This window comes from Diadema setosum, chromosome 2, assembly GCF_964275005.1.
Source record: "Diadema setosum chromosome 2, eeDiaSeto1, whole genome shotgun sequence".
NCBI classification, from domain to species: Eukaryota; Metazoa; Echinodermata; class Echinoidea; order Diadematoida; family Diadematidae; genus Diadema; species Diadema setosum.
Genome location: NC_092686.1, coordinates 17,100,851 through 17,126,953, shown reverse-complemented (window position 1 = coordinate 17,126,953; position 26,103 = coordinate 17,100,851). Strand labels below are relative to the sequence as shown.

General features: G+C 38.5%; 1 protein-coding gene across 1 annotated transcript in view; it reads right to left on the bottom strand.

Annotated features, from left to right (window-relative positions):
* Positions 1–14,803: 14,803 nt before the first annotated feature.
* Positions 14,804–26,103, bottom strand: part of LOC140246191 (low-density lipoprotein receptor-related protein 6-like) — a 29,265-nt gene continuing 17,965 nt past the window's right edge. Inside the window, exons 18-28 of the mRNA XM_072325637.1 lie at positions 25,533–25,692; positions 24,648–24,775; positions 23,619–23,891; positions 22,930–23,055; positions 22,321–22,497; positions 21,094–21,276; positions 19,623–19,793; positions 18,887–19,021; positions 18,267–18,424; positions 16,944–17,103; positions 14,804–16,631 (exon numbers count right to left, since the gene is read on the bottom strand). Coding sequence (XP_072181738.1) covers positions 15,838–16,631; positions 16,944–17,103; positions 18,267–18,424; positions 18,887–19,021; positions 19,623–19,793; positions 21,094–21,276; positions 22,321–22,497; positions 22,930–23,055; positions 23,619–23,891; positions 24,648–24,775; positions 25,533–25,692 — 2,465 coding nt within the window. The 3' untranslated portion in view covers positions 14,804–15,837. The remainder of the gene's footprint in view (positions 16,632–16,943; positions 17,104–18,266; positions 18,425–18,886; positions 19,022–19,622; positions 19,794–21,093; positions 21,277–22,320; positions 22,498–22,929; positions 23,056–23,618; positions 23,892–24,647; positions 24,776–25,532; positions 25,693–26,103) is intronic.

Sequence of the window (26,103 nt, the reverse complement as noted above, 5' to 3'; positions counted from 1 at the left end):
CGTTTTCCCTAGATACGCCGTTGTATGTATGCATCATAATAATATGTGTCCGTCAAGTTGTAGTCATACCAAGTAGTAATGGAATTACCTGTAAAAAAAAATTTGTGTATATGCGTCTATGTTTATAGGCATATCATCACTGATAAGTATTATAATGGTGATAATCAATAATCATTACGCTGAATCATTCACATCCGCGCTTCTCAACCATGTGATCTATCTGGGCCTCAAAAAATTTTTGGAGGGGCAAAAGAGGGCCTCGGGCTAAATAATAAAAATGATGATGATGATGATGATGATGATAAAAATGATAATAATGAAAATGATGTCACCTAATTGTTGCCAATTAATTATCGACTAAACAATTAAGTGGAATTTGTTCAATATCCAAAGGATTTTTAATTATACACTTAAGTAAGAAAAAGATACCGAACTTCAAAGAATCAAACCAATCAAACTTTGAATAAGTTGCAAACAGTTAATTGACCTGATCTTTAATATAATCTACCCTTTCCCATCACATACTCAAATACCGGTATTACAAATACAATAATCACAGTCAAATGTACTGTTTTAGTTTGCAAACATACACAGTACTTTAATTATGAAGTTGATGGTTTTATGGTCTTGCAACAGTTTCAGTATTCAGAATTCTTACAATATATTTTGGTTAATTTGACCTAAAAACCCTAAGGTGCACCAATAAAATGATACCGACTTTGCATGGGGGGTGGAAGTATAAAGCTCCGCGATGAGGGAGATCACGCGTGAGTACTCATGTTGATACAGAGTCCGTCGACGAGTGGTAATCAATGACGAGGTCGTTGTCGGAGATAATCGAGGTCGTTCGAGACCAATTTGCCGAAAGCGTGGAGTTCGAGGAGGTAACGCCAATGGCCGGCGTCTACGAAGAAGACATGGAGCTTACTTAGCCCAGCTAAGTTTGTAGTAAGGCGAGGAACGGGATGAGGAAATCTCTGTGGTCTTGAGTTTGGAGATGTGCTTTGGTGTGCTGTGGCAGCCAAAAGGAAGTCCCGAAATTGCAAGTCTGACAATTACTTGCTAGTGGGGGGATCCAAGTCGTGGCTTTCTCACACCCAGAATCCACACACATCCAGTCACACCACTGTGAGGATGAAGAGCTCAACCTCTCAACTCAAAGGTTCAATATGGAGTGCGACATAAGTTACTTTAATAAAAATGAGAGAGAAAAAAACAAACAAACTGCTGTACAAACGCTGAAGTTTTAAGGAGCTAAATGGGCAACCCGTGTGACAAAGTCATCTTCATTCTGAAATCATGAAACCTGCCCCTGTTTCAAATAATGATTACATTACTGGTCTACATCTTGAATAAGCATAAAGAAAAAAAAGAACATATCTAAAACAATATACGACAAAAATATGATCAGATCCCTTGTAAGAAACAAACTTCAGGGTAGATTTGGTTTTGTGAGATCGAAAGCTCTCCAAAAATCAATGCTATGAACTACACCATGGGTCACATGTGCGTTGGCTTTCATATGTAATAATCTCTCCCCCATACACACGCATAAATGCCACTTTCAGTCACTGTTTGGTTATTCTTTGCCGTAATCTGTCTCACTACAGGCTTTCGTCACCCATCAAACTTAGTAGAAAACCTGTAAGAAATGACTTAAAAGCCAACAAGACGTTCTACCCCACGGTCTTGTGACATTGCTTAAAATCGACATTACACTGTACAGACAAACAACAGACTGTATATACAACAAATGCTACTCCCTTCGGCAACTGGCACAGGACAGTTTTTACCCTCTCCAGGACAGTTTTTTTTTCTCCACCAGCCTGACCATCACAACTGTGATTTGACCATCACAGTTCAACCGTCATTTTGTTTATCTTCACATGTTTCATTTCATTTCATTTCATTTCATTTCATTTCATTTCATTTTATTTCATTTCATTTCATTTTAGTTCGCCTAGGGCATCTACCAATCTCTTTACACACCAATCTGTACTTCAGGCCGCAACATTCATACACACTACAACATTCACAGGGGTCCTTGTTGGCTTGATGGCCTGAATCCTTTAAAAATATCTTATACGAAGCACTAGGAACCATAGAAGAAGAGTACCTGTTCAAATACACTGTATCACAAACTATCTGATCTTAGAATTCAGCAATTGAAAAAAAAAATGAAAATGGGGGAAATGGCATTTCCAGAAGACACTTCAAGGAATGCAAGTTAACACTGAAAATGAAATATTCAATTTTTTTGCAGTGTGTTTCCTCCAATTTGACAAGTATTCTTACATTATTTCATCAGGGCATGTGATATGGGAGATATAATACTTAATAATAAAAAAAACAGGAATCCATTTCAGTGACACAGTTGTACAAACCAGAAAATACAACAGATGAATATTCCAACAATAGGATGACATACAACAAATGAAAAGAAAGGGATATGATAGAAAGGTCCGATTCCCTACATCAAGACAAGTGCCAACTTATTACGACAAATCCCTGCTCTGCAGCAAAGGTTAGGATATTGGGAAGCAAAGCTAGAATGATGCAGGGAATGTACACTTCTGAGATATTAGAACACGGCAATTTATCGTTCCAACGGCGGTTGGTGAGCAAAGAGTATGAAAGTCCATCCCGAATCTAGTGGCTTTTGTTATGTGGCCAATAGTACAATTAATCTTTCTCACTGACACAAAATAATAGATGATCGCTAACCTAAAGAGGACTTGCACTGTCATCCACTCCTTTCACTGTAAAATTGGGCTGATTATCATGCTCTCACAGTACTGTAGGTCTTGACTCAAGAATAGTTGGGAAAAAAAAGAGAATAATGCCTCTGATATTTTCAGGAAACTTAAATGGTGAGATCTAGACTGAAAAGGAAGTCTATATCATCATATTTCTTTGTTATGAAAATGATGTCTTTGAAATGAGAAAATATACTGTAGGTTCATATATACCACATACTGACAAATGTCACAATAGTGAAACTTTTGTACAAAGAGAGTGAGAGGAAAGAAAGCAAAAAAGAAGTTGTGATGTAAATAAAGCTGAAGACTGGTGTTGTGAGAACAGGTGGTTTCCTCCTGTGCCTTGGCTTCGACTGCTTGGTAAAGGTGTTGAAATGTCTGTCCTTGTAGTCTTCTGGTATCCAAACCTCTCCTGTGCCCTGGTTGTTGCTATGGAGCAGCAGCATTCTAAAAATATTCTAGCTCTCAATCTGTGAGTTATAGGCGTCCAGCTCTGCATCCAGTTCGGCTGCTGTGGGCACGGGCTTGTTGCCACCTCCCCTACCCCTGCCACGACCCCTTCCACCACGACCCCTCATTCCACCGCGGCCTCCCCCGCGTCGCCCCTGGTTGTAGCCATTGATCTCTTAACATTGATCTCTTGAAAGAAGAGCACATTCTTAGAAATAAATTTTGCAATATTCTGCAAGCAAATTTTTGTAATATTACAATTGATAAGCCTTCGAGAATTACAGTCACTTCATCAACGTTGATCGATAATATTTTTACGAATATTGACACAGATTATTCGAAATCCGGTCTTTTGTATAGTGATATCTCTGACCATTTACCCATATTTTTCATTTGTGGCGACACACAGAATTCTCATGTTAAGCAGAAAGAATGTAAGAAGAAGCGGAAATTCACACTAGAAAATATATCATTACTCAAGGATGATTTAATCACGGAAACATGGGATGATGTATTAATTTCTGCAGACCCAAACATTGCTTATGACACCTTCTGGAATATATTCCTTTCTTATTTTAACAAACATATCCCCACAATTGAAAAGAAAAACAATAAAAAAAATCAAAAATCCGTGGATAACAAAGGGAATTTTTCGTTCCATTAAGAAAAGAAATGTTTTATATAAAAATAGTTTACGGCATCCCGATAATGATAATGTTAATCGATATAAATCATACAGAAATAAACTTACACAGATTATCAGGCTTTCTCGCAGAATGTATTATACGGAAGCTTTTGAAAATGCTACTGGAGATATGTCAGCCACTTGGAAGGTTATTAATGACGTCATTGGTAAGCAAAAAAAGGTGTCAACATCTCAAATTACGAATAATGGACAAACGTTTTGTGATCCTAAAGATGTAGCATGCTGTTTTAGTGAGTATTTTGTTAATGTAGGTCCTAGTCAAGCTTCTAAGATTGATCATACACAGACAGATTTCTCGCAGTACTTGGGCACGTCAAACGATAATTCATTATTCTTCAAACCAACAGATTTTAATGAGATCCTTGATATTGTGCATTCTATAAAATTTAGTCATACATGTGGTCGTGATGAAATGAGCACGTCTTTTTTAAAACAGATTGTTGGGAGTATATTGACACCTTTAGTACATATTTTGTAATTTGTCGTTGTCAACTGGTGTATTTCCGAACGCATGTAAAATTGCAAAAGTTATTCCAATATACAAAAAAGATGACTCTTCTTTTGTTTCGAATTACCGACCTATCTCTATTCTTCCTAGTCTTTCTAAAGTCATAGAAAGACTTGTTTATAACAGACTGTATGATTTTTTGTTACAAAATGATATACTGAACCAAGACCAATATGGTTTCAGGAAATTTCACTCTATTGATATGGCACTAGCCCAGTTGTATGACAGAGTGTCGACTGCCCTAGCTGAACAAAAACATGTCATTGGTGTGTTCATGGACCTAAGCAAGGCATTCGACACTCTTGACCACACTATCCTTTTACGCAAATTACATTGTTATGGTGTTCGTGGCATTCCACTGGAATGGTTTGAAGATTATTTATCAAATAGACAGCAATACGTATACTATGAATCGGTAAACTCTGAAGTTTTACCCATACATTGTGGCGTCCCACAAGGATCCATATTGGGACCACTACTATTTCTAGTGTGTATAAATGATATTACAAATTCCTCTAAGTTACTGCAATATATACTGTTCGCCGATGACACCAACGTATTTTGTTCCAATTCTGATTTTCAGTCGCTTTTAAGAACTCTTAATACTGAATTGCCGAAATTATCTACATGGTTTAAGAGCAATAAATTGTCACTCAACTTAAAAAAGACAAATTTTATTTATTTTCATACTAAGAAGAATAAAAATGAAATGCGCCACTTGAATATAATGGTGGATGGTATATCATTGGAGCAAAAAGAAAGTGTCAAATTCCTTGGAATATATATCAGTGAAAATATGAAATGGAATGCTCATGTGCAATACATCTCAGATAAAGTGTCTCGTAACGTTGGTATACTCTGTAAGCTTAAGTATTATGTCCCAAAGAATATTTTATTTATGCTTTATAATTCGTTGATATTGTCGACTATCTCATATTGTAACATTGTTTGGGCAACCGCGAAAAGTCACATTGACAGTATATTGCTTCTACAAAAGAAAGCTATACGTATATGTACCAATTCAGGCCATCGGGACCATTTGGATCCTTTGTTCGTAGAATTAAAAACACTAAAGGTAAATGATATTAATTTTCTGCAAAATTCACTTTTTATGTTTCGTTTGTACAACGGTCAGTTGCCATCTTCTTTCCTCCCATTATTTCAGTTAAACAAGGATATACATTCTTATCCCACAAGGCAATCTGATAAATTTCATCTACAAAATCCTAAAACGGTGATGGCTCTGAAATCTATCAGACACACTGGACCTGATATTTGGAACTCTCTTCCTTCAGAATTTCGAATTTTAAAGTCTATGTATTCTTTCAAGAAAGCTGTAAAGACAATGCTGCTTTCTGGATATCTGTGATCTTATAATGTCATTGCATTATTATTGTATCGTATGTGAAATTCCCTTGTTGAATTATCGCCGTTCAGAAGTTATTGCGTAATGTTAGGTAACCGACCATGACCTGTAAGTGTTCACCTGTACCTCGGTGAGAAAATACTTTGCTATGCTTTACTATTCAGTGATCCAGGTGATCTAACTTTGTGTATAGTGAAAGCAGACAGACCTCTCCTCTCTCCTTTCTCCTATCCTATCTCTATGCAAGTCATCCCTCCCCTTATTTTCCTATATGTTATGTATTATGTACGAGGGCTGCATGCAAATCAAGCAATGCTTAAGCTGTAGCCCTTCTACGTTATTCATTGCATCACTGATATGTTCTGTTGTACATTGTAAAGGCAATGAAGAAACTGTATTGCTGTACATTCTAAAGGTAATGAAGAAACTTACCTTGTTAGCACTTAATGTTTATGTATATCCATTTATATGTATGGTACCAACAATGTATATGATATATGTGTAGTATATGTATCTGCATAAGCAATGATATAATGCAGGAACCAATAAATTAAATCAAATAAAAATGATGATGATGATAATAATAATAATGATGATAATGATAATGATAATAATAATAATAATAATAATAATAATAATAATAATAACAATAGCAATGATGATACTATTACTATTACTATACAACTAATAGTGATAATAAGTTGAGAGGCACGGATTTAAATCACTGGCATCAGTACTATCGTTATCTTTAATGCTTGTTATGAATGATTGTCAGTTATCAAGTATCATGCGAGCTATAATGAGATAGAAAGCTAAAAAAAGGCCGCACTGGGTCATGACTGTTGCATTCATGACCATGATAAAGCCACTTGGACAGGTAATGTGACCTCATATTGCTCCCATCATTGAAATCAATAGCAAAGAATGCAATAATCCCGATTCGAATTGAACACATTATAGAGACGTAATTCATATCTTTCGGGAGAGTAAGATTATAACCTGCCTTGAATGTCCCTTTTTAATACCATAGCGATAAACGATAGAGAATTGTTACTCCCGGTTCATGTCCACTTTGCTAAATGGAACAATTTCAAAAGAATATACTTGTACATATTTCATTAGGTCCAGACATAAAATACGAGTTATTGCGTTATAATTGATCAAAATGATTTCACAAATATGGCATTAGTGACAATCATAATTAGACGTAGAAATTATGCTATTTCTTCTCCTGATCTTCATCATGGCCGTAAGCAGGAATAATTTTCTGGGAGCAATAAATGACTTTCATGTAGACTTTGTTCAATACTTTTAGTTTGTACCTGGAAGACAAGCGAGGGAGCGCAGCGAACGCGGGCGATCCGATGCCCCCCCCCCCCTCCCGCCCGCCACCACACGATGACAATTTCCCATTTTAAACCTGAAATTCAACGATTTGAAACCTAATGGTGGAATTTTGGGGGAAATTGACAATCAAATAAGAAAGAAAGATGAATATTTAAGAACAACGTGATGACTAGTTTGTCGTATCATTTATTCATTTTTTTTTTTTTACTTTTTTTTTCACTGTGACGGACCTCAAAAGGAAGAGTGTGGGACGGGGTATTCCTCTCAGGCGTGGGAGCTTTGGCATTTTTAGAATTAAAAATCAACAATCTGGAGCACACATTATTGAGGGGAATATTTTGAGAATGTTTAATGAAAAAAGAAACTGCAAAAATATGAACATAATTATGCAGAAGGGGAGGGTGTGGGACCACTCGAGGGAGCTTTTGTGTGTTAGAACTGAAAGCCAACCATCAGGTGAATCTGATGCATCTTTTTGGTAAAATATTTGGAAGAAATGAATATCCAAAGACGATTCGAATGGCTAAATTGTTGTATCTGCCGCTTCTTTTTGTGTGTCAGCGTTTTCACTGTGTGATAAATCTATGGAGATGAACTGGAGGGGTATAGGGGTGGCCCACTCCGGCGTGTGGGAGGTTTTGCTTTTTTATTTTCTTTTACTGAAATTCAACGATCAGAAGCACACTTTTAGGTGAATAATTCGAAAAATGTCAATCTACAAATCATAAAGATTGATATTCAAAGACAATGTGAATTGCTATATACATTATGTTATTGTATCTGTCACTTGTTTTTTTTCTCTCTCTCTGCCCGTGCGTCTTCACTGTGTAGGCCTTCTAAATCTATGGAGATGGGCAGAAAGGGTAGGGGTGGGGTGGGAGGGGTTCCCCCCCCCCCCGGACCCTTTGAGGCAGTATTAAGAAAAATTTCAACAAAAAAGAGAGAAACATATACTAGTGAATATTCAGGATAATATGAATGGCTAAATCGTGGTATTTCCACGTGTGCGTCTTTTACTGTGTAATCGTGGTAATGATGGAACGAGCGAGTGAGATATTGCAGTTTTAGAATTGAACATGAACGATCTGATGCAAGCTTTTCGTGGAATTCAAGAAAATTTGCAATGAAAAAGTAAGAAAATAGATAAAGAGCTGGGACAATTTCAATGGCTGAAAAGTTTTATCTGTCACGTCTTGTTCCGTGTGTGCTTTTAGTGCTTACAAATCCATAAAGGTGCATCCAAGCCTTCATCGGTAATGCCATAAACGGCAGTGAATGGAGTGCAGACAGATATCCCTATGATAATGCCATGTGCATATTAGGAAAACGAGATGCGAGAAATATCATTAACAGACACAAGAAACAAACAAAAAGTATCAATTAATGATCAAATTACTTCAAAATCTTATATCCAAGTCCAAAGAAAACACGGGGTTGTGGAAGGGGGAGGGGTATAGAGGGCAACACTGTGAAATTTCAAAATTTCATAAATTCCATATTTTTTGTTTGATTTTGATCAAAACATTTTCAACGTTGTCTTAGTCAAGATTTACTCTTTCTTCTGAGACTAAGACCCCGTTTACAGTGCGGGGCCGGGCTCGGCCGCGGCTCGGCCGCGGCCGAGCCCGGCCTCAATTGCGCGGCAGAGCCTCGCAATTTTGACCCCGTTTACAGTGCGGGGCCGAGCCTCGCAATTTTGTCCGTTTACACTGCTGGGCTCGGCCGCGCTTTTGATTCAAACCTTTCAATATTTTGTCGTAGTGGCGCTCTGCTTGTAAACAAATGCAATTTGGTATTGTCTGGTTTTCAGACCCTTTGCCAAATGAATTCCGTGGCGACGAAGTCGCCGCTCGGGCAAAGGCCTTTGCCGAAGGAAAGAATCCTTTGCAGGACAAAACCACCTTAAACTATACTTGTTTTCGACGTTGAGGGGGTTAATATCCTGAATAGCGAAAGATACAGGCAGAGGGTTTGGAAGCCAGACTAAAATTGGCCGCGCAATTGGCCGCGCATTTGGCCCAGTTTGCGTTTACACTGAGAAAAGGCCGGGCTCGGCCGCGGCTCGGCCGCGGCCGAGACCACCTCCAGAGCGAGGCCAAATGCGAGGCCAATTTTGGCCTCGCATTTGGCCTTTTGCGCGTTTACACTGAAGCAAGGCTGGACTCGGCCGCGGCCGAGCCGCGGCCGAGCCTCGCACTGTAAACGGGGTCTATGTCCGTTTACACTGCTGGGCTCGGCCGCGCTTTTAATTCAAACCTTTCAATATTTTGTCGTAGTGGCGCTCTGCTTGTAAACAAACGCAATTTGGTATAGCCTGGTTTTCAGACCCTTTGCCAACTGGATTCCGTGGTGACGAAGTCGCCGTTCGGGCAAAGGCCTTTGCCGAAGGAAAAATCCTTTGCAGGACAAAACCACCCTAAACTATACTAGTTTTCCACGTTGAGGGGGTTAATATCGTGAATAGCGAAATAGTACGGGCAGAGGGTCTGGAAGCCAGACTAAAATTGGCCGCGCATTTGGCCCAGTTTGCGTTTACACCAAGAAGGTGCCGGGCTCGGCCGCGGCCGAGACCACCTCCAGAGCGAGGCCAAATGCGAGGCCAATTTTGGCCTCGCATTTGGCCTTTTGCGCGTTTACACTGAAGCGGGGCTGGGCTCGGCCGCGGCCGAGCCGCGGCCGAGTCTCGCACTGTAAACGGGGTCTAACTTCTTTTTTCTCTGGTCAGACCTCTTTTAGAAGACCTGGTGTCTATATCAGAGATCTGCTGAGACAAGTCAGTAATTTGTCTAGAATCTGCTGGTATCATTGTGATCATCTTGCAGAGCTTTGCTCAATGTCAACCATTAATGAAGGAGAGACAAGCTTGTGACAGGATTATGAAGACAGGTAAATGACTACAAGACTACAGTACCATCAGAAGATAGACATCTTTGTTGGTTCAAACACGCAGAACACTATCACCTTGTGGAATAGAGACAAGTAGCTTCACTAAACGCATTAAACATACTCAAAACAATAATTATAATTTTGTATAGCGATTCCAAGTGCTTTGCTTCTCATACAATGTCATAGTGCTGAAGTGCAGGCAAATATTTCCCTTACCTATTTGCTCTAGAATGTTACGATCTGGACTTTTGGGATGTCATCACAAAAGGAATCCATCGTTTTGTCTCCACATGACAGAGACATAAGTCTAATGCTGTAGATATCAATAAATAAGGTATGGAGTAGACTTCTGTAATGGGCAGCAACCTTTCTGTCAGACCACTTTCTGACCATTATGCTGTCATAGATGTATGTATTTTCAAAGGATAATTTTGTAAATCAGCACTAGATATGGCTGAAAGGCAAATCCTCCCCTGTAGTAGAAAATAAATAAATGGATAAATAATTTTAAAGTTGGTCATTCCGAAGGTTTGTTAGTACATATATATGTACCAGCCTTCTTTCATTTTTGTCTTTTCCTTCCCGGATTAACGAGCCTTCTTAATAACGGACTTCATTCATTTAATTTCAGACTTATGAATTTTCATAATAATGGACATCACTTACGATCATGTCAGATAGACCATTCACACGGACGAATAATGATGAATATGACCCTTTTCCGCGAGGTCGGTGATCGTCAGTCCCTCAGCTTCTCAAAGGGTAAAAATGAGAATTACATATAACTAAAAATTAACATTACGACTGACTTAATAATCTATTCAACTGATGGGAATGGTAAGACACAGAGTCCATGTACGATAAGATCAAAGAAAGGTATGTTTATCATACAGTAATTACTGCATGCCATTGTTGTTATCTATAGGAATAGCAAGGAAGCTGCGCAAATTTACCGATAAGACAAATCAGAAGTCCCAAATAAATTGCATTGTATATCCCCAGGCATGCGTCGCCTATCCATCCACCAAAAATGGGCAGGGCATAGTTGGTTCCAGTGAAGACGAGACTAAAAACTACGGCAGCTGCACTCGAGTAGTCCAGGTCATTGGTACAGTACAGGACGAGGTTCGCCACGATTGTGTAGTAAAAAAGCCTCTGCGTGAAGTCCACAGCAGCGATGCAACAGAACAAGGCAAGATCTTGGGAGGATGGCTTTCTGGACTCACTCACCTCCCTGGTGTAAGTCAGAGATGATCGTGGAGACGTCGTGTCTTCAGTTGACTGTAGAAAGTCGTAAGTAGCCATTCTTAAGATGCCAAACAATTCCTCAAACAAGGCAAAGCCAGCGGGAAATACTTGATGCACCAATACCGGCAATGCCCTATGTAATTCCAATCATAGTTCTATCTTCAGAGACGGACGTCCAGCTTCTGGGGTTGAGGCTTCAAGACGTATAATATTTATTACCCTTTGTTGGGATCCTTCCAGCTTTAACGTGCTGATTTGATGTTGTCTTTCAAGTAATTCAGAAGTCAAGGGCCCCATTTCATAAAAAAGTTAATGTGATAGAATGCAACTCCTACTGGAATGGCAATTGTCAAAGAAACGACAAGAATCCAGCTTCCCGATTGGCTGTTGACAGCGGAAGTTGCCATTCCAGCAAGAGTTGCTATCCTTAACACCTATGGAATGGGGCCCTAGTGTTTTATACCACAGTGGTGCTGATGGGAGTGACGTGCTACGCGTCCAATAAAAAGGGGGGTCGAAAGGGATCTGTTTATGACGCCGATGTTTTTCTTTAAAAAGGGATTTTTCTTTCTTTCTGTCCCTAAAACAGGTACTATTTCATATATATATATATATATATATATATATATATATATATATATATATTGTTGTATTTACATTTTGTTGAAAGAGAAAATAAACAACTTGAACTTGAACTTTCAACAGAAAAATAATAAATATTTTTCTACCGATGTTTATCAGATGATTAATCTCCTGTCTTTGGCATCTGTTAATAACCAGTTTACTTCGACCACCTTAACTCAGAATAGTACAATCGTTCTATTTCACTTTCTATGTAGGACCTATACTGGGCTTCCTGCATATTATACTATTGACGTACATGCACTGGTTACACGATGTGTACTTCAGTATATTTGATATCCATACTTGATTCGAAAGATGGATCATCTAACGAGTCACATCCTACTCTTCTGGAGAAAGTAAGAATCATACAATACTCTGACTTCCGTTTTGAGTTAACTTTCTACTGTTATGATTATGAAGATCACCACTAATTTGGTTAAATACAGCTAAATCTGACATTTGTTTCACCGAATTCCTTATCATATTTTTCATCTGGCGTAAGAAGCATTTATTGCAAACGACTTAGTTACCATGAATAATTTCGCCATGGTAATACAAGATGTAGGTATGTGACGTCCTTAGTGGCTCTATCTAGGAAACTAGGGTTTATTTTGCAGGTGCGGGGCCATTAAGTGTGAATTTGTTATCTGTTATTATTATTATTATTATTATTATTATTATTATTATTATTATTACTATTATTATTATTATTATTATTATTATTATTATTATTATTATTATCATTATTATTATTATTATTATCATTATCATCACCATCATCATCATCATCATCATCATCATAATCATCATCATTATTATCATCCTTTTTTTTCTGATGTGTGCTGTAGAATTGAGAACCACCCTTGGGTGCTTCGCAATTGAGGTATAAATGTAGCCACAAGTCTTATACACTAAAACTAGGCAAAAAGTGGTCCTTGTGTTTTTTATTTCCACTTGACTCAAGCTACGATCATTATTGTCTCAACGTGAGAAAAAAAACCAACAAAAATGTATGGGCTGGTTCAAGTTTTATGCCTATGTCTCCGAAAAAGGATATACTGATTGCAACAAGCGTTACGAAACTGCTTTATTTCAATTCCGCAAACAAACACATAAAAAGTGTACCTTGCCCAGACTAATGAAATGTGATTTTCACCATGATTAATTATCAGTCACTGTAAGCAGCCCTTCTTTCTATAGTTATATCACCTGTCCTTGAAGCACAAACTCGTCTTCCTTGGTTTCTTCATAATATGACTCACACGTTTACGACAATCGTCACACCGTCTTGCATTACATGCACTATTTGCTGAGAATATCATGCAAAAGGAGATATAATATCTTAGAATGTGGAGAGAAAGGGAGAGAGAGAGAAAGAGAGAGACGGCGGATAATATTTGATAGGTAGGCAGTGTAATAAGAAAGGGAGGGCGGCGTTTGAGTGTTTGTCAGAGAGATAAAGATACATTTCTTTTTGTGTGTGTGTGTATTGTATTTATGTATATACATTAAACCATTTGAATATTGATATGGTGGATGGTATTGGAACAAAAAGAAAGTGTCAAATTTCTTGGAATACATATCAATGAAAATATGAAATGGAACGCTCATGTGCAATACATCTCTGATAAAGTGTCTTGTGATGTTTGCATACTTCATAAGCTTAAGTATTATGTCCCTAAGAATATTTTATTTATGCTTTATAACTCCTTGATATTATCGTACATCCCATATTGCAACATTGTTCGGGCAACTTCAAAAAGTCACATTGACAGTATATTGCTTCTACAAAAGAAAACTATAGGTATAATGATAATAATAATAATAATGATAATAATGATAATAATAATAATAATAATAATAATAATAATAATAGTAATAATAATAATAATAATGGACATTTATGTTGCGCATCGCAGCTACTATATTCACTGATAATATATGCACTGATTCAAGTTATCGGGATCATTCAGATCCTTTGTGCGTAGAATTAAAAACACTTAAGTTAAACAACATCAGCTTTTTGCAAAATTCACTGTTTATGTTTCGCTTATACAACGGTCAGTTGCCATATTCTTTTTTCTCATTAGTTCAATTAAACAAGGACATACATTCTTATCCCACTAGGCAATCTGATAAATTTCATTTACAAAACCCTGAAACGGTGATGGCTCTGAAATCTATCAGACATACTGGACCCGATGTTTGGAACTCTCTTCTTTCTGAAATTCGAACTTTAAAGTCTATGTACTCTTTTAAGAAAGCTGTAAAGTCAATGTTTTGGTGTACTGTACATTGTAAAGGCGATGAAGAAACTTATTTTGTAAACAACTAATGTTTATGTATATAATATTATACATGTATGGCACGTACACATGTGTATATGTATCTGCATGTGCAATGATATAATGCAGGAACCAATAAATCAAATCAAATCAAAAATTAAATATGTATACACGTACAGTGTATATATATATATATATATATATATATACACGTACAGTGTATATATATATATATATATATATAATACATATGTGTATAAATCTATAACTATACATATATAGATATACATATATAAACAAAACAGACTTTACAATAAAATGTGCTTATAAAAGCACACAAACATGTTTTATATACATATATATTAATACATGTATATATATATATATATATATATATATATATATATATATATATATATTACTATGTATACTGTTCATACACACATTCGCATTTGTACAAATGTACCTACAGACACACCGCACACACACCTCTTAGACTATGATATACAATAGTTTGTTAAAAACAAACAGGTTAAATCATACACAAATGTAGAAGTACAAAAATTGTTGTTATTACTTTATAAAATACAAAAATATCATCGCTTATAAAATGATATTGCCAATGTCAATGTTAAAAGAAAATAATCAGAATTCATACTTCGTCGATTATGCAGTGCATTTCGTAAGGAAAGGGACAATATAAACTTTCTGGTTATTGATTATCATTCATTCAGTCGCAAGTGACCAGCTAAGATTATCGAAATGTGTGATGTACACGTACAACCCAAACGTCAGTGTTCTACTCGCTAACGAGATACTACATGCATAGTTAGAAACTTCGTCTCGTTTGTATTACAATCACTATGTCCACAGTAGGCATCTGATAAAATGATGATAAATGAAATACAATAATGTATGTAAAATTTTACATACAATACATAAGGGATCTATTTACATGACATCGTCCTTCAGTTTTTCTTAACTGGCATTGTGTCGTTCAGTCAAGTTAAGGAAAGACGATGGATGTTAAACTCGAAGATCAAATTTACAATTGAGAATGGCATGAAATATTAGCACACTGCTTATATGCTTATAGTCTTATGATTATGTTCGTAGCGCCTTTTCAGGGTTCACGTACATGAAGATCAAACATTTCCCTTGTCTATGTTACTGCATCATGACGTCAACACTTTGAATGATGTTTCATGACAGCTCTATGATCTCCATTTCTTGCTAGTAGGAGTTTAATCTAACTAAATCCTGGGCAGTGATAAGGGACACTACATCCAAAGAGTAACAGCGAAACCCTCCAACGCTTCCTTACACCCACTGCAGGCGTGCTTGACTACATTCATTTCCATTACATACGTACATTGCATGGACAGGCAGTTGAGTCAAGCCCCTTGTAAATTCATAGTTACGTAAGTAAGCCTATACAAATAAAACTAAGACAACTCAGGACAAGATCTCATGAGAGAGGTGAATATTATAATCTGGTTTGTAAGTTTGTCAGTCTGACAGAAAGCGGGATGTTTATGTATCGGATCATCTTTATCAGCATTTTCTCAATTATTTCGCAAAACTAGATCATGTGCCATGCGCTAATGGCAAGGTTATGACAAGTGATGACTGTGGCATCATAATATCACTCCATCGCGCTAATTAGATATGTGTCTCTCAATCCAGGGCAAGAAGCGCGAAATCCTGGTGTAGTATCCATATTTACTCTCTTGCGCACATCCCTCCCCCCAACTCACGATCCCGATCTGATACCACCTGCCCTCATGCAGCATGGCAAATGGACCCCCACTGTCCCCCTGGCAGGCGTCCTTTTCCACCCGAGCGTACCCCGCACAAAACATATTGGCTGTGACGTCGTAATTCGTAGTGGTCTTGCACTTTTTCGTCTTGACCACGGGCAAGTAGACTTCAGTCAGATATCGTGGGTAGGGACCCCCTTCAGCAATTTGACCCCAACCCGTTACCCTGCCTATGTTATCTCGTCTGAGCAGGAGCTTGGATAGCCATCGGGGTGGGAGACAAATGGGACGAATGTAATCGGTGAAGGCGGCGAAAGGCTGCTTGAGCCCGATCAGGGCGATGTCCTTGTCGAATGTGTTGTCGTTGAAGTCCTCGTGCTGTATGATAGAGGCAACTTCCACCATGACTTGAGAGTCCTCTGTGTTCAGGGAGTCGTGATCGCCGAAGTAGAGGAGGATGTCGGAAGACTGCAGGTTGTAAAGCGTGATGCAGTGGGCGGCGGTGAGGGCCCATCTCTGGTTGAGGAGCGTAGCGCCGCAGATGAAAGTTCGCCGGTCCTTACGCCAGATTCGACCCATGTAGGGCGCCGATCCCCGTTCGGCCTGCGAACCTCCGACGATGCGGCCACCTTCGTTAGCAGCACTGGGCGTGGTCACTTCTACCACATCAGGACGCACTACCGTCCCACACACTTGAGAGAAGAGAAGATAACAACCAGAAGAAATTAATGAACAAGAAGAAACAGGCCGATGAGGATCAAGGTTAAACACACTCATACCTACACAGAGACACACGTACACATTGCTTACGTCTTATGCCGGGAGAAATCAGGAGAATGAGAGGGGGGGGGGGGGCACAACGCGTGGTACTTTAATACCCTGATTGAACACCTGGCTGTGATTCTACGAACGAGCAATAGTCACTTTACCACCATTATCTTTTAGATTCATTAGATCGGTGACGGCATGGACTCAAAGCTTGACAACAAAATGACAATCCTTACCTTCAGTGATGTTGATCGAAGGTATATCCACGTGTCTGGTTACAGTCAACCAAGCGTCGGCGGTGCCTTTGACGTTGCCTTGCTGATCAGACACCCGACACGTATACTTCCCCGAGTCGTCTTCTACCAAGTTCCGCAGGAGCAGAGCGCCCCCAGCAATCTGACATGAGAATTGCAGTGGCGTAGAGAGAAGGGCAACGTGACGTCATTTTCAATTGTACTGATTCGAATACTGTAAAACAAATTAATTTTAAAAATCATTCACCATGAATATGCTATCAATGAAATTCAACCCGACACTGGTTAGATAGTGAACTTAACTAGAGGTAAGGTAAAAGACGTTATTTCATCACTAGGATATTCCACTTGTTGGTACTGCAAGGGTTTTCTTTATCAAATAAGGTTACCACATAACTATCAAAACAAGTTATACATTGTAATTTTATGCAACGTTAAGTTTGAATGCATCATTTCTGTATCCATAAATGGTTAATGCAAAAAGGAGGGGATACTGATTCTGTTCGACTTACTCCCTTTTACTACTACTTGTAACACGATCGCAATAGCTAACCAGCTTCTTGTCACCTATCAGTATTTCGCGAGGCATACACTGGAAGATAGCTGAATGACGTCCATCCTCTAGTTCTTTACTACTGCTAATGTGCAAAAGTCCTCAACATTGTGGTAGGCAGTTAGTAGGGGAATATCAGTCAGATACATCGTGCCATAGTACCACAAGAATAAAAGGAAGAAAAATTTCAATGCATATACAAAAGCAGGAAAAGCCCTAATTTTGAAGTCTTTTATCTATTGTTTTTAATCCTATCTCATTCTTACAACTTCCTCTATCTTGGCGATCCCATGCGTCTTGTACCTCCCTTTTCTTCCTTTTCCTGTCCACTTTAGTCTCTCTTGTCATTCCTTCCACACTTACCTACTTTCTTTTTCTGTTACAAGAGAGCTGCCTCGTGTTACTGTGCATCTGTGTTTGAATGTATACTATTCTGTCACCTTTTCTTGTTTATTTTTTTCCACAGGAAATTTGCCTAGTTTTGTTAGTTTTATGATTAAATATTTTCATGAGGGGAATGCAAACTACAAGCCTTGCTTTTTAGCAGTCCCCTCCATTTCCAACAACATTGTCACGTTTGTTTCGGAATTTCCCATAAAACTTACAACATAGTATTTGTATCTCAGTTCACAATTTCCTTGTTTTTTAACATCACATTGTTGTACTGATTTCGTGTCATCATGTGCATTCAAACATTTCATTGTATTTTATCATGTTGCAAATGAAACAAACAACTTGAATATTGAACAAACCACGATGACTTGGTCAGTCTCGACCAGCAGGGAGTCGTCCTTACGCCAGGTGACCGTGTCCAAAGCCGACCTGGCCTGGCACTCGAACAGATGGTGTCCGTCAGCCTCCAGAGAGGCATTGGTAGGGAAGACCTCAAAGTGTCGATATGGGTCGAAGACTGCAGGGAAGAAGACAGTTTGGTAGTTAATGATTCATTCTCAGATGATGCGATGACTATTCAGAGCCCCCTTCCCCTTTCCATCTCTTCTGTACAGGTATACAGATATTCTTTAAATTTTGATTTCCCCCCCCCAAAAAAAAAAAAAAAAAAATGGAAATTCGTAAAGAACCTGGGATAATATCTTTAGTATTATCATTCTATAATCTTATCCCATACATGTTATCATTGAATCTAGTACAGAGAGGATCTCTTTTTGGTGTAAAGACTTACAATGGATAAAAATAAAGCAGGGTAATAGTGCTAAAGTGGCATTCTACCAGTGTTAAGCTGGTTAAACGATTGTTACCGAAGCAAAAGTAAACGATATAATGAGATGGAACCTTACGCGAAAGAAAACAAGCAAAATGGAATGAAAGAAATCAATTGCTTCCAAACAGAAAGTACATATTTTTCACTTACACATGTCCACTTCCACTCTCAGGCACTCGGTGCCGGCGAAGGATGCCACGCAGGCGTAGCGACCCTGGTGACTTGACTGGAAGCCGGGAATCAGCAGGTCGTCGGTAGGTAAGATGAAAACACCCTCCAACGAGCCTGTTCATATGCATCAAAACAAAAGGAAAAGAAACAAGATAACGCTCATTAAACATGATTTATGAAACAAATACCGGCATGTATGGCTTTACGATGTCTTTTAGCAAGGACATGTTCAGTCCTGCAAGGTAACGCTCATGATCATGATTATGAAACAAATAATTATTATGACTTTACGACGCGTCGCCTCGTAGCAAGATCATGTTCAGTCTTTAGAGGAAACGGGCAAGCGAGGGAGCGTAGAGCTACAGACTAGGAGGGTTTGTGAGGGACTTGGCATTGACAGTGTTCACAACGTTATGGAGTTTTCCATGTCCATCGACAGGCGAAGCACACTAAGGGTTAAGTAATAAATGATTTACAAAAATTAAATCTGCAACTGCTCGCATTTATGGAATACGGAGGTTTATGATCTGAGATAAAATTGCGTCAGACCGAAGACGTAGTTCTAGCTCATTCTCACCTGCCTGACAACATCGCACAGAGTGTACACACAGGAAGGTAGTTTTCCAAAATCCTCAATGATCCTTGCATGCCTTAATCTAGTGAGCAACAAGTCTTTTCTATTCAAATTCACGAAAGACTTTTCTATTATACTAACCTGATGTGAGGCGAGTTCCATCCTTATACCACGTGATATCAACCTGTTGCTGATTGACGCTGCAGTACTGTTGGACCAAGTCATTTTGGACAGGCGAGAGATCTTTCGGTACATCGACAAACTCTAATTCAGAATTACAGCTCGCTGGTTCGTTGGTAGGTTCAACAAACTCTGCAAACCCAAAGCAAAATCATTGTGTTTGAACTCGTTGAGAGTAACACTTACAAGCCTAAACATACGCTTTTGGTTCAAATGATAAAGTTTTATCAAGAAGTACAACTTTTAAAGCTGCTGTCAATATGCATTCAGGATGGGACATATTTCACACAACTCATGTTTTGATGAAGTTTGTTAGAAATGTAATCAAGGCTACTGACGTTTCTTTATTTATTACTTATCTATTTTACCAGAGCATACAGCGTTTGATACACTGGATTACGATATTCTGATTAACAAATTTCAACTACATAGAATTACAGGTGTTGTTTTATACTTATCAAAAAGTTATTTGCAAAATGAAAGTCAGTTCGTAATCATCAACAGTTCCAATTCTGAAGGTAGGCCTCGGAGATGTATGAGGTAGCCAAAAGATACACTCTTGGAGGCTCTGTTATTTCTCATTTACATAATATATATATATATATATATATATATATATATATATATATATATATATATATATATATATATTGTGTGTGCAGTATTTGGAACATTTTGAGATACGCAGATAACACCAGCATTGCTATATCCAATAAAGATCCATGCATACTACAGAACACTTGTAATGATGCAATCATTGGCAATAGTTTGCATTTCTTATAGAACAATTGGAAAAGAAAATAATGTTTGCATACAATGTGGATGATGATGTTGGTCGGATGAATGAGGTATCACACACCTATTAACATTCTTCACAATAAACTTTTATTCACATTAAACATTTGTTCATTTAGAACTATAGAATTGCTACAAAATTCCTCCTTGATATAAATACAAGAACAACTCTATCAATGAAGTCTCTTGTTTATCAAAGCCCTGTAGTGTAGAACTCATTAGCTGATGGTAAAAAGACTCCAATTCCATAAATTTCTTCTAACGTAAGTTAGTTATGAGTTAATAACTTAGTTATCCTTCAGACAAAATCATAGAATGTTATTTATATACGGGGAAGGGCAGTACGTGATTGTTTATATCTATTATTTTCATTTTCTTGTGTCGATTTGAAAACAGCAAAACCTTCTGTCCATTTGTGAATGGCTAGGGATTAGGCCCTATATATAAGTTTAATCTTCATTCTTTTTGGCTCTTTCCCCTTGATTCTTTTCATCATGTTTATGCGATATTATTCTTATGTATATATTCATACTTGTATCTATCTGTAACGTGAGCAACCATGGGAGCTTTTTTATTCTATTTTTAAACGAAAAATGCATTAAGTGAGATGTATCAAGCATTAAATACAGGCCCTTACCGACACAAACAAGGGGCGTTCCCATCCATTGGCCCTCGTGTCCACAGACACGCCTCCTCATGCCGCTGCTTCTAATGTATCCAGGCTGACAGTCATGACGACATAGCTTGCCCGCGATGAAGGGAGGGTAGCACGGGGTGGAAACAGCGTGCGCTGGTACCTCCAGAGGAGCGCACTCCAACTCTATTTGGTTGGAAAGGGACACAAACAGGAGTTCAGGGCAGATCATTAAAAAAGACTAAATGAGCACTTCATATTTGCCAACACTCGCATTCGGCCATCGAAGTCGAGGTCTCTTCCTTTCCAAAAATGTTTATTAAGATTTTTTTTCCAAAAAAAAAAATATCTTTGAGGATGAAGAGCAAAATTTCACGAAAAGCAGTTGTAACGAAACATCCTGCAAATGTATCTCTCAAGAGCATACTCCATTATCGCGAGTTCTTTTTTTGTTCAGAGTAAATGGATGTCTCGTAAATAAATTTGTTTCGTTCTGACATTTTCATTTAATTGCACAAAAAAAAAAAATATCTTCGCTGGTCACTTAATACCTACTGGTGATAGCAAAAAATAAAAAGAGCTCTGGTGGTATAACGATGTTGATCATTAAACCTAGTGATTACAGTTGTAGTTATTAGCATCACGATCATAATCGCTAATAAGCCAGTTCGGAGATAGCTCATGTGCACATAGGTACAAATGACCTTTCCTTTTTCTCAGTTGGTTAGGCACTGCACTAAATTTAAAGCGACATAATGCAGCAGCTTGCCCAAAATAGCAATTTATGGAACTCGTATTCTAACAAAGAATGAACCTGTGTAGCTGAAGTGACTAGAATGGTTCGTCAATCAACACTTTGGGAAGCATCTATTTCATTGTGCTGTTTTGAATACATTAACAAACTTTTTTCTGTTAACATTGCCAAATACCAGGCTTGCCGTCAAGTGGATGTTCTGGCAGGCACCATTTATAAGGATTCCATGAATAATCATAGCTTTACAGATGCTTATCTCAGTGAAATTAAAAACCAACCTGTCTCTCGGTACAAATGACCTTTTTCTGCTCATGCTCAAACGGGGACCCCGAACTGACTTATTCCAGCATGATCATGATTTGAATTATTTCAAGAATTATCATTAGTAATGCAATATGTGTTAAGAGGAGCCCAAATTTTCATTTTCTAAGTTACACAAGTTGCCAATTGTTTGTTTGTTTTGTCTTTTCTTTTACCTATGCAAATAGAGTTTGGATCCACATCCCAGACTCCGGAGTGTAAGCAGGATACGGAATTCACGGCAGGAACATGACCGGAATAGCACAGCACTGAACAGTTACTTCCGGGTTGCCGATCACATGACTGAGCTACGCCCCCATAGTGCCACGAAAAGGGACATTCGACATTCACATCTGCATCAAACACATTTAGAGTGTTATGAAAACAAGAGAGAACCGTTCGAAAAATAAAATCTAGAAATAAAAAGTAAACATCGTTGAAAGGGCTATGCACTGAAAGATAATTTTACTTTCTTTAATTCTTTCATAGTGTCTTGACCTATTTCTGATAGCATTGTCTGTAGATAGGTATGTTTGCTCTTAAGAATGACTTTGGAGTGATAGGTTCGGCAAATAAGTGTTATTATATACACACACACTAACATACATTCACACATACATACTGATACATACATACATACAAACATACATACATAGCCTACATACACACATTTACGGTATACTAGTATATTATTTTGAAACTTTAGTACTGAGACTTAAGAATATCAAAAAAAAAAAAAGACCTCTATCGATCTAAAGACTCAATTTCTGTGGACAGGCATTTACCGGAGATACAGGTCACGCTGTCAGAAGCAAGTTCAATATCGTCTGCACATGCGCAGGTCCTCCCCGTTGGAGTAGGTAGGCACAGAGTAGAGCACTGCCCGTTATTCTCCGAACATACATTCGTTCCTTTTGTTAAAACAAGAGAATAATCGACAGAGATGAGTATTGTTTCTTGTGCCTCCCTTTACTGAGCATAAATGTTGCTCTGATCTTCAAGAGAACTATGACATTTCATCATAGGGTGGTGATATGGCTCAGTCGCAGCACGTCTGCCTTCCGATCTAAAGGTACTGGGTTCGATTCCCGAGTTTCGCTGAGCAATGTTGTGTGTAAGCATTCCGCTCCCTCTAGTAAAGAAGCAAATACTCTGTCCCTCGTGTGTGAGTTAGTCACAACTCGCACACGTAAAAGATCCCTTTTCATTCATTCATCGCAAAGTGCTACCCCAGTGGTTCCCCACCCACAAAAGAAGAAAAAAAAAAAGGCGAATGATGCCGACCCCTCTTGGATCGCCCAGGTGACTAGCAATAGTTAGCAATCGGTATCATCCAGGCACATTGTGTCATAAGCTTGAATGAATAAATATATCATGATCAAAGATTGGTTTCCTTTAAATCTAACGCTAACAAAGTGTCGTTATCGCAATCAAAAACATGAGTTTCAATGACAACAAAGTAAGAAATATGTACCAGATGGCAATGAGGTTGTTGTAACAGCGAAGAGCGCGTTTGGTCTTGTGTAGTCATTAGGTCCAACCGTGATGTTTCCTCGGCCTGTTCGCTTGTCTGCTTTGGAAAGCTTCCTAGTCCTCCAATCGGTCCAGAAGACGTGCTGGTTGACAATGCCAATGCCAAATGGGTGAAATTGACTTCCTAAAGCGATAATCACCCGACGACCCCTACCACTAAGGTCGGTGGATTCTATTCTGCCAGTGCCACCGTCACACCAATAAAGTAGATCGTCTGTTGAGCCAAAGCAAACACACAAATAAAAATGATCGAAAGATAAGAGTTTTGTTACGGTTGCATTCCACTGAAGCTACAAACATAAACGTCTAATGGAAGCAGCAATCAGTGACAGCAGACCACTGTTTTTTGGTCCGCTATTAACAAGATATGAAATACCCCTTACGATTCCTTTTCTTATTTGAATTATCGAAAACTTCTCTGAATCGCCCAAACAGGGAAACCTCCTTCCATGTCTTTGATATTTTATAAACTTTGTCCATGAATTGAATGTTGTAATGCTAGTCCTTCACAAGGTGGGCAATGTGCCTTCAATAATAAGTGCTACGGTTAGCAAAATTATAATAGCTACTTCCTTTTTGCTGATGGGTGTTAGCCAGTATATATCAATCGTACGAATACCACCTTTATACTGAAGATACCACGACATTATGACAAGAAGAGCTATGGCAGAGATGGCGCAATATGTATGCAATACACCGAGTACCTTAAATGAGAACTTCCAAAAGGGTAATGGATGAATAAGTATTGACCCACGTTGAGCATACTAAAACAGAGGTGATGTCTCTTATACCGTCCAGTAGATCAAGGGGCTTTTAACATGTCAAAACATTGTGCTTGATTTAAAGCATATAATATTATTCAAGTGCTATGTGCTATCCGTTTTGATTTTCTTTTTCTGTCGCTACATCACAACTGCTCTCTGCGTGGAGTCACACTCGTCCATGGATCGATTATGAATGCATATAGTACCTTTGTAATCGATGGTGAGTCCGTTCGGCCATTTTAGGTTCCCAGTGACGATGCTACGCCGCATGTTCCCGTCCATGTGCGCTCGCTCGATCCTCGGGGACAGCTGCCAGTCTGCCCAAAACATGATTCTGTGTGAACAGTGATGAATACAACAGAATTACGGGTAAGCAGCAATTCCAGATACAGATTTTTATAAATGGCAAGGAAGTTTGGTCTTCTTAATAACTGGCTCATTTAAGGTGACAGGATTGCGTCACACTTGAAGATGCACTACTGAACTCTGTTGAGTAGACTACCCACAGTTATTTAGCTCGCTCCTTGGAGAGACAGGCAGGAAAAACTCGACTTTTGAATCAGGAATAACATGACAGCTCCTGAGGCATGGGTTTCTTCAATTTGTCTCCCTCTACAGTTGTGATCTTACAAATTTCATTTGTACAGAGGGAGCTAAATTTAAGAAAATTCATACTTCAATCTTCACCCCTCTGCTTGATTATCTCTCGCTTTCATTTAACCTGACATCTCCTGCTGTTAAAGATGTCTATTTGGCAAACACGTTTATATGTGCTCTTTGGCAGTTATGTGAGTCAGGCTCTGAAGTTTCTGTTGCATCAGTTGACGAATTAAGCACAGACATCGTGATGTATTCATAGTCATCGATTCTTCAAAAGTAAATGCCTCATAAAGTAAACATATTGTCTGAAGGAATTACATTCAAGGCGCTGCGAGGAACTCATACGGTTAATAGCACAAAAGTTCGTGTCACACTGGCAAGGTTTCTAGTTGTCTCTATCTGCTCTTGCGCGAACCATAATAGAAATATTAACTCTATAGGGGTGTACCCTATATGAGGTCTTCAGACATAGAAATACATTGTAGAATTACCCATTGACGGGATGAAGAGCGATGCTCCTTGGCTTTTTTAATCCTCTGACCAGCGTTTTCCTGTTCAAACCATCCAGAGACGCTACAATAATTGTACGTTGATCTACGTCTGCCCAGTAAAGAAGCCTGGACACGGAGTCTACAGCAAGAGTGTCTGCGTCTGTAACGATACCCATTGGTGCTAATGAAGACATTACAAACGTACTGTAAGGTGTATTGTTACGTTCCAGGAAAAAAAAAGTAGAACTTGAACCAACTTCTCATAAGGCTATAATGCCATGTGAAGGTTCATCAATGTTAAAACTTTTGAAAGAAACAGTAATAAACCAGGAATCGATTTATATCTGAACGATCGACTACGCTAACAACTTTTTACATCCAACACAGTGAGGAACATTAACACAGGCCCTTGCAGGCCTCTATGCTATAGGGGCTACATGGACGTATGAATTCACAATTTCTCTGCTATCTTAATTTCATAGAAACATAAAATTGTCACTCCAGTCCAGAAATCAAGAAATAGAACAGTGACCTACTAGCTTGTCTGAATTGCCATACCACACGTCGAAAG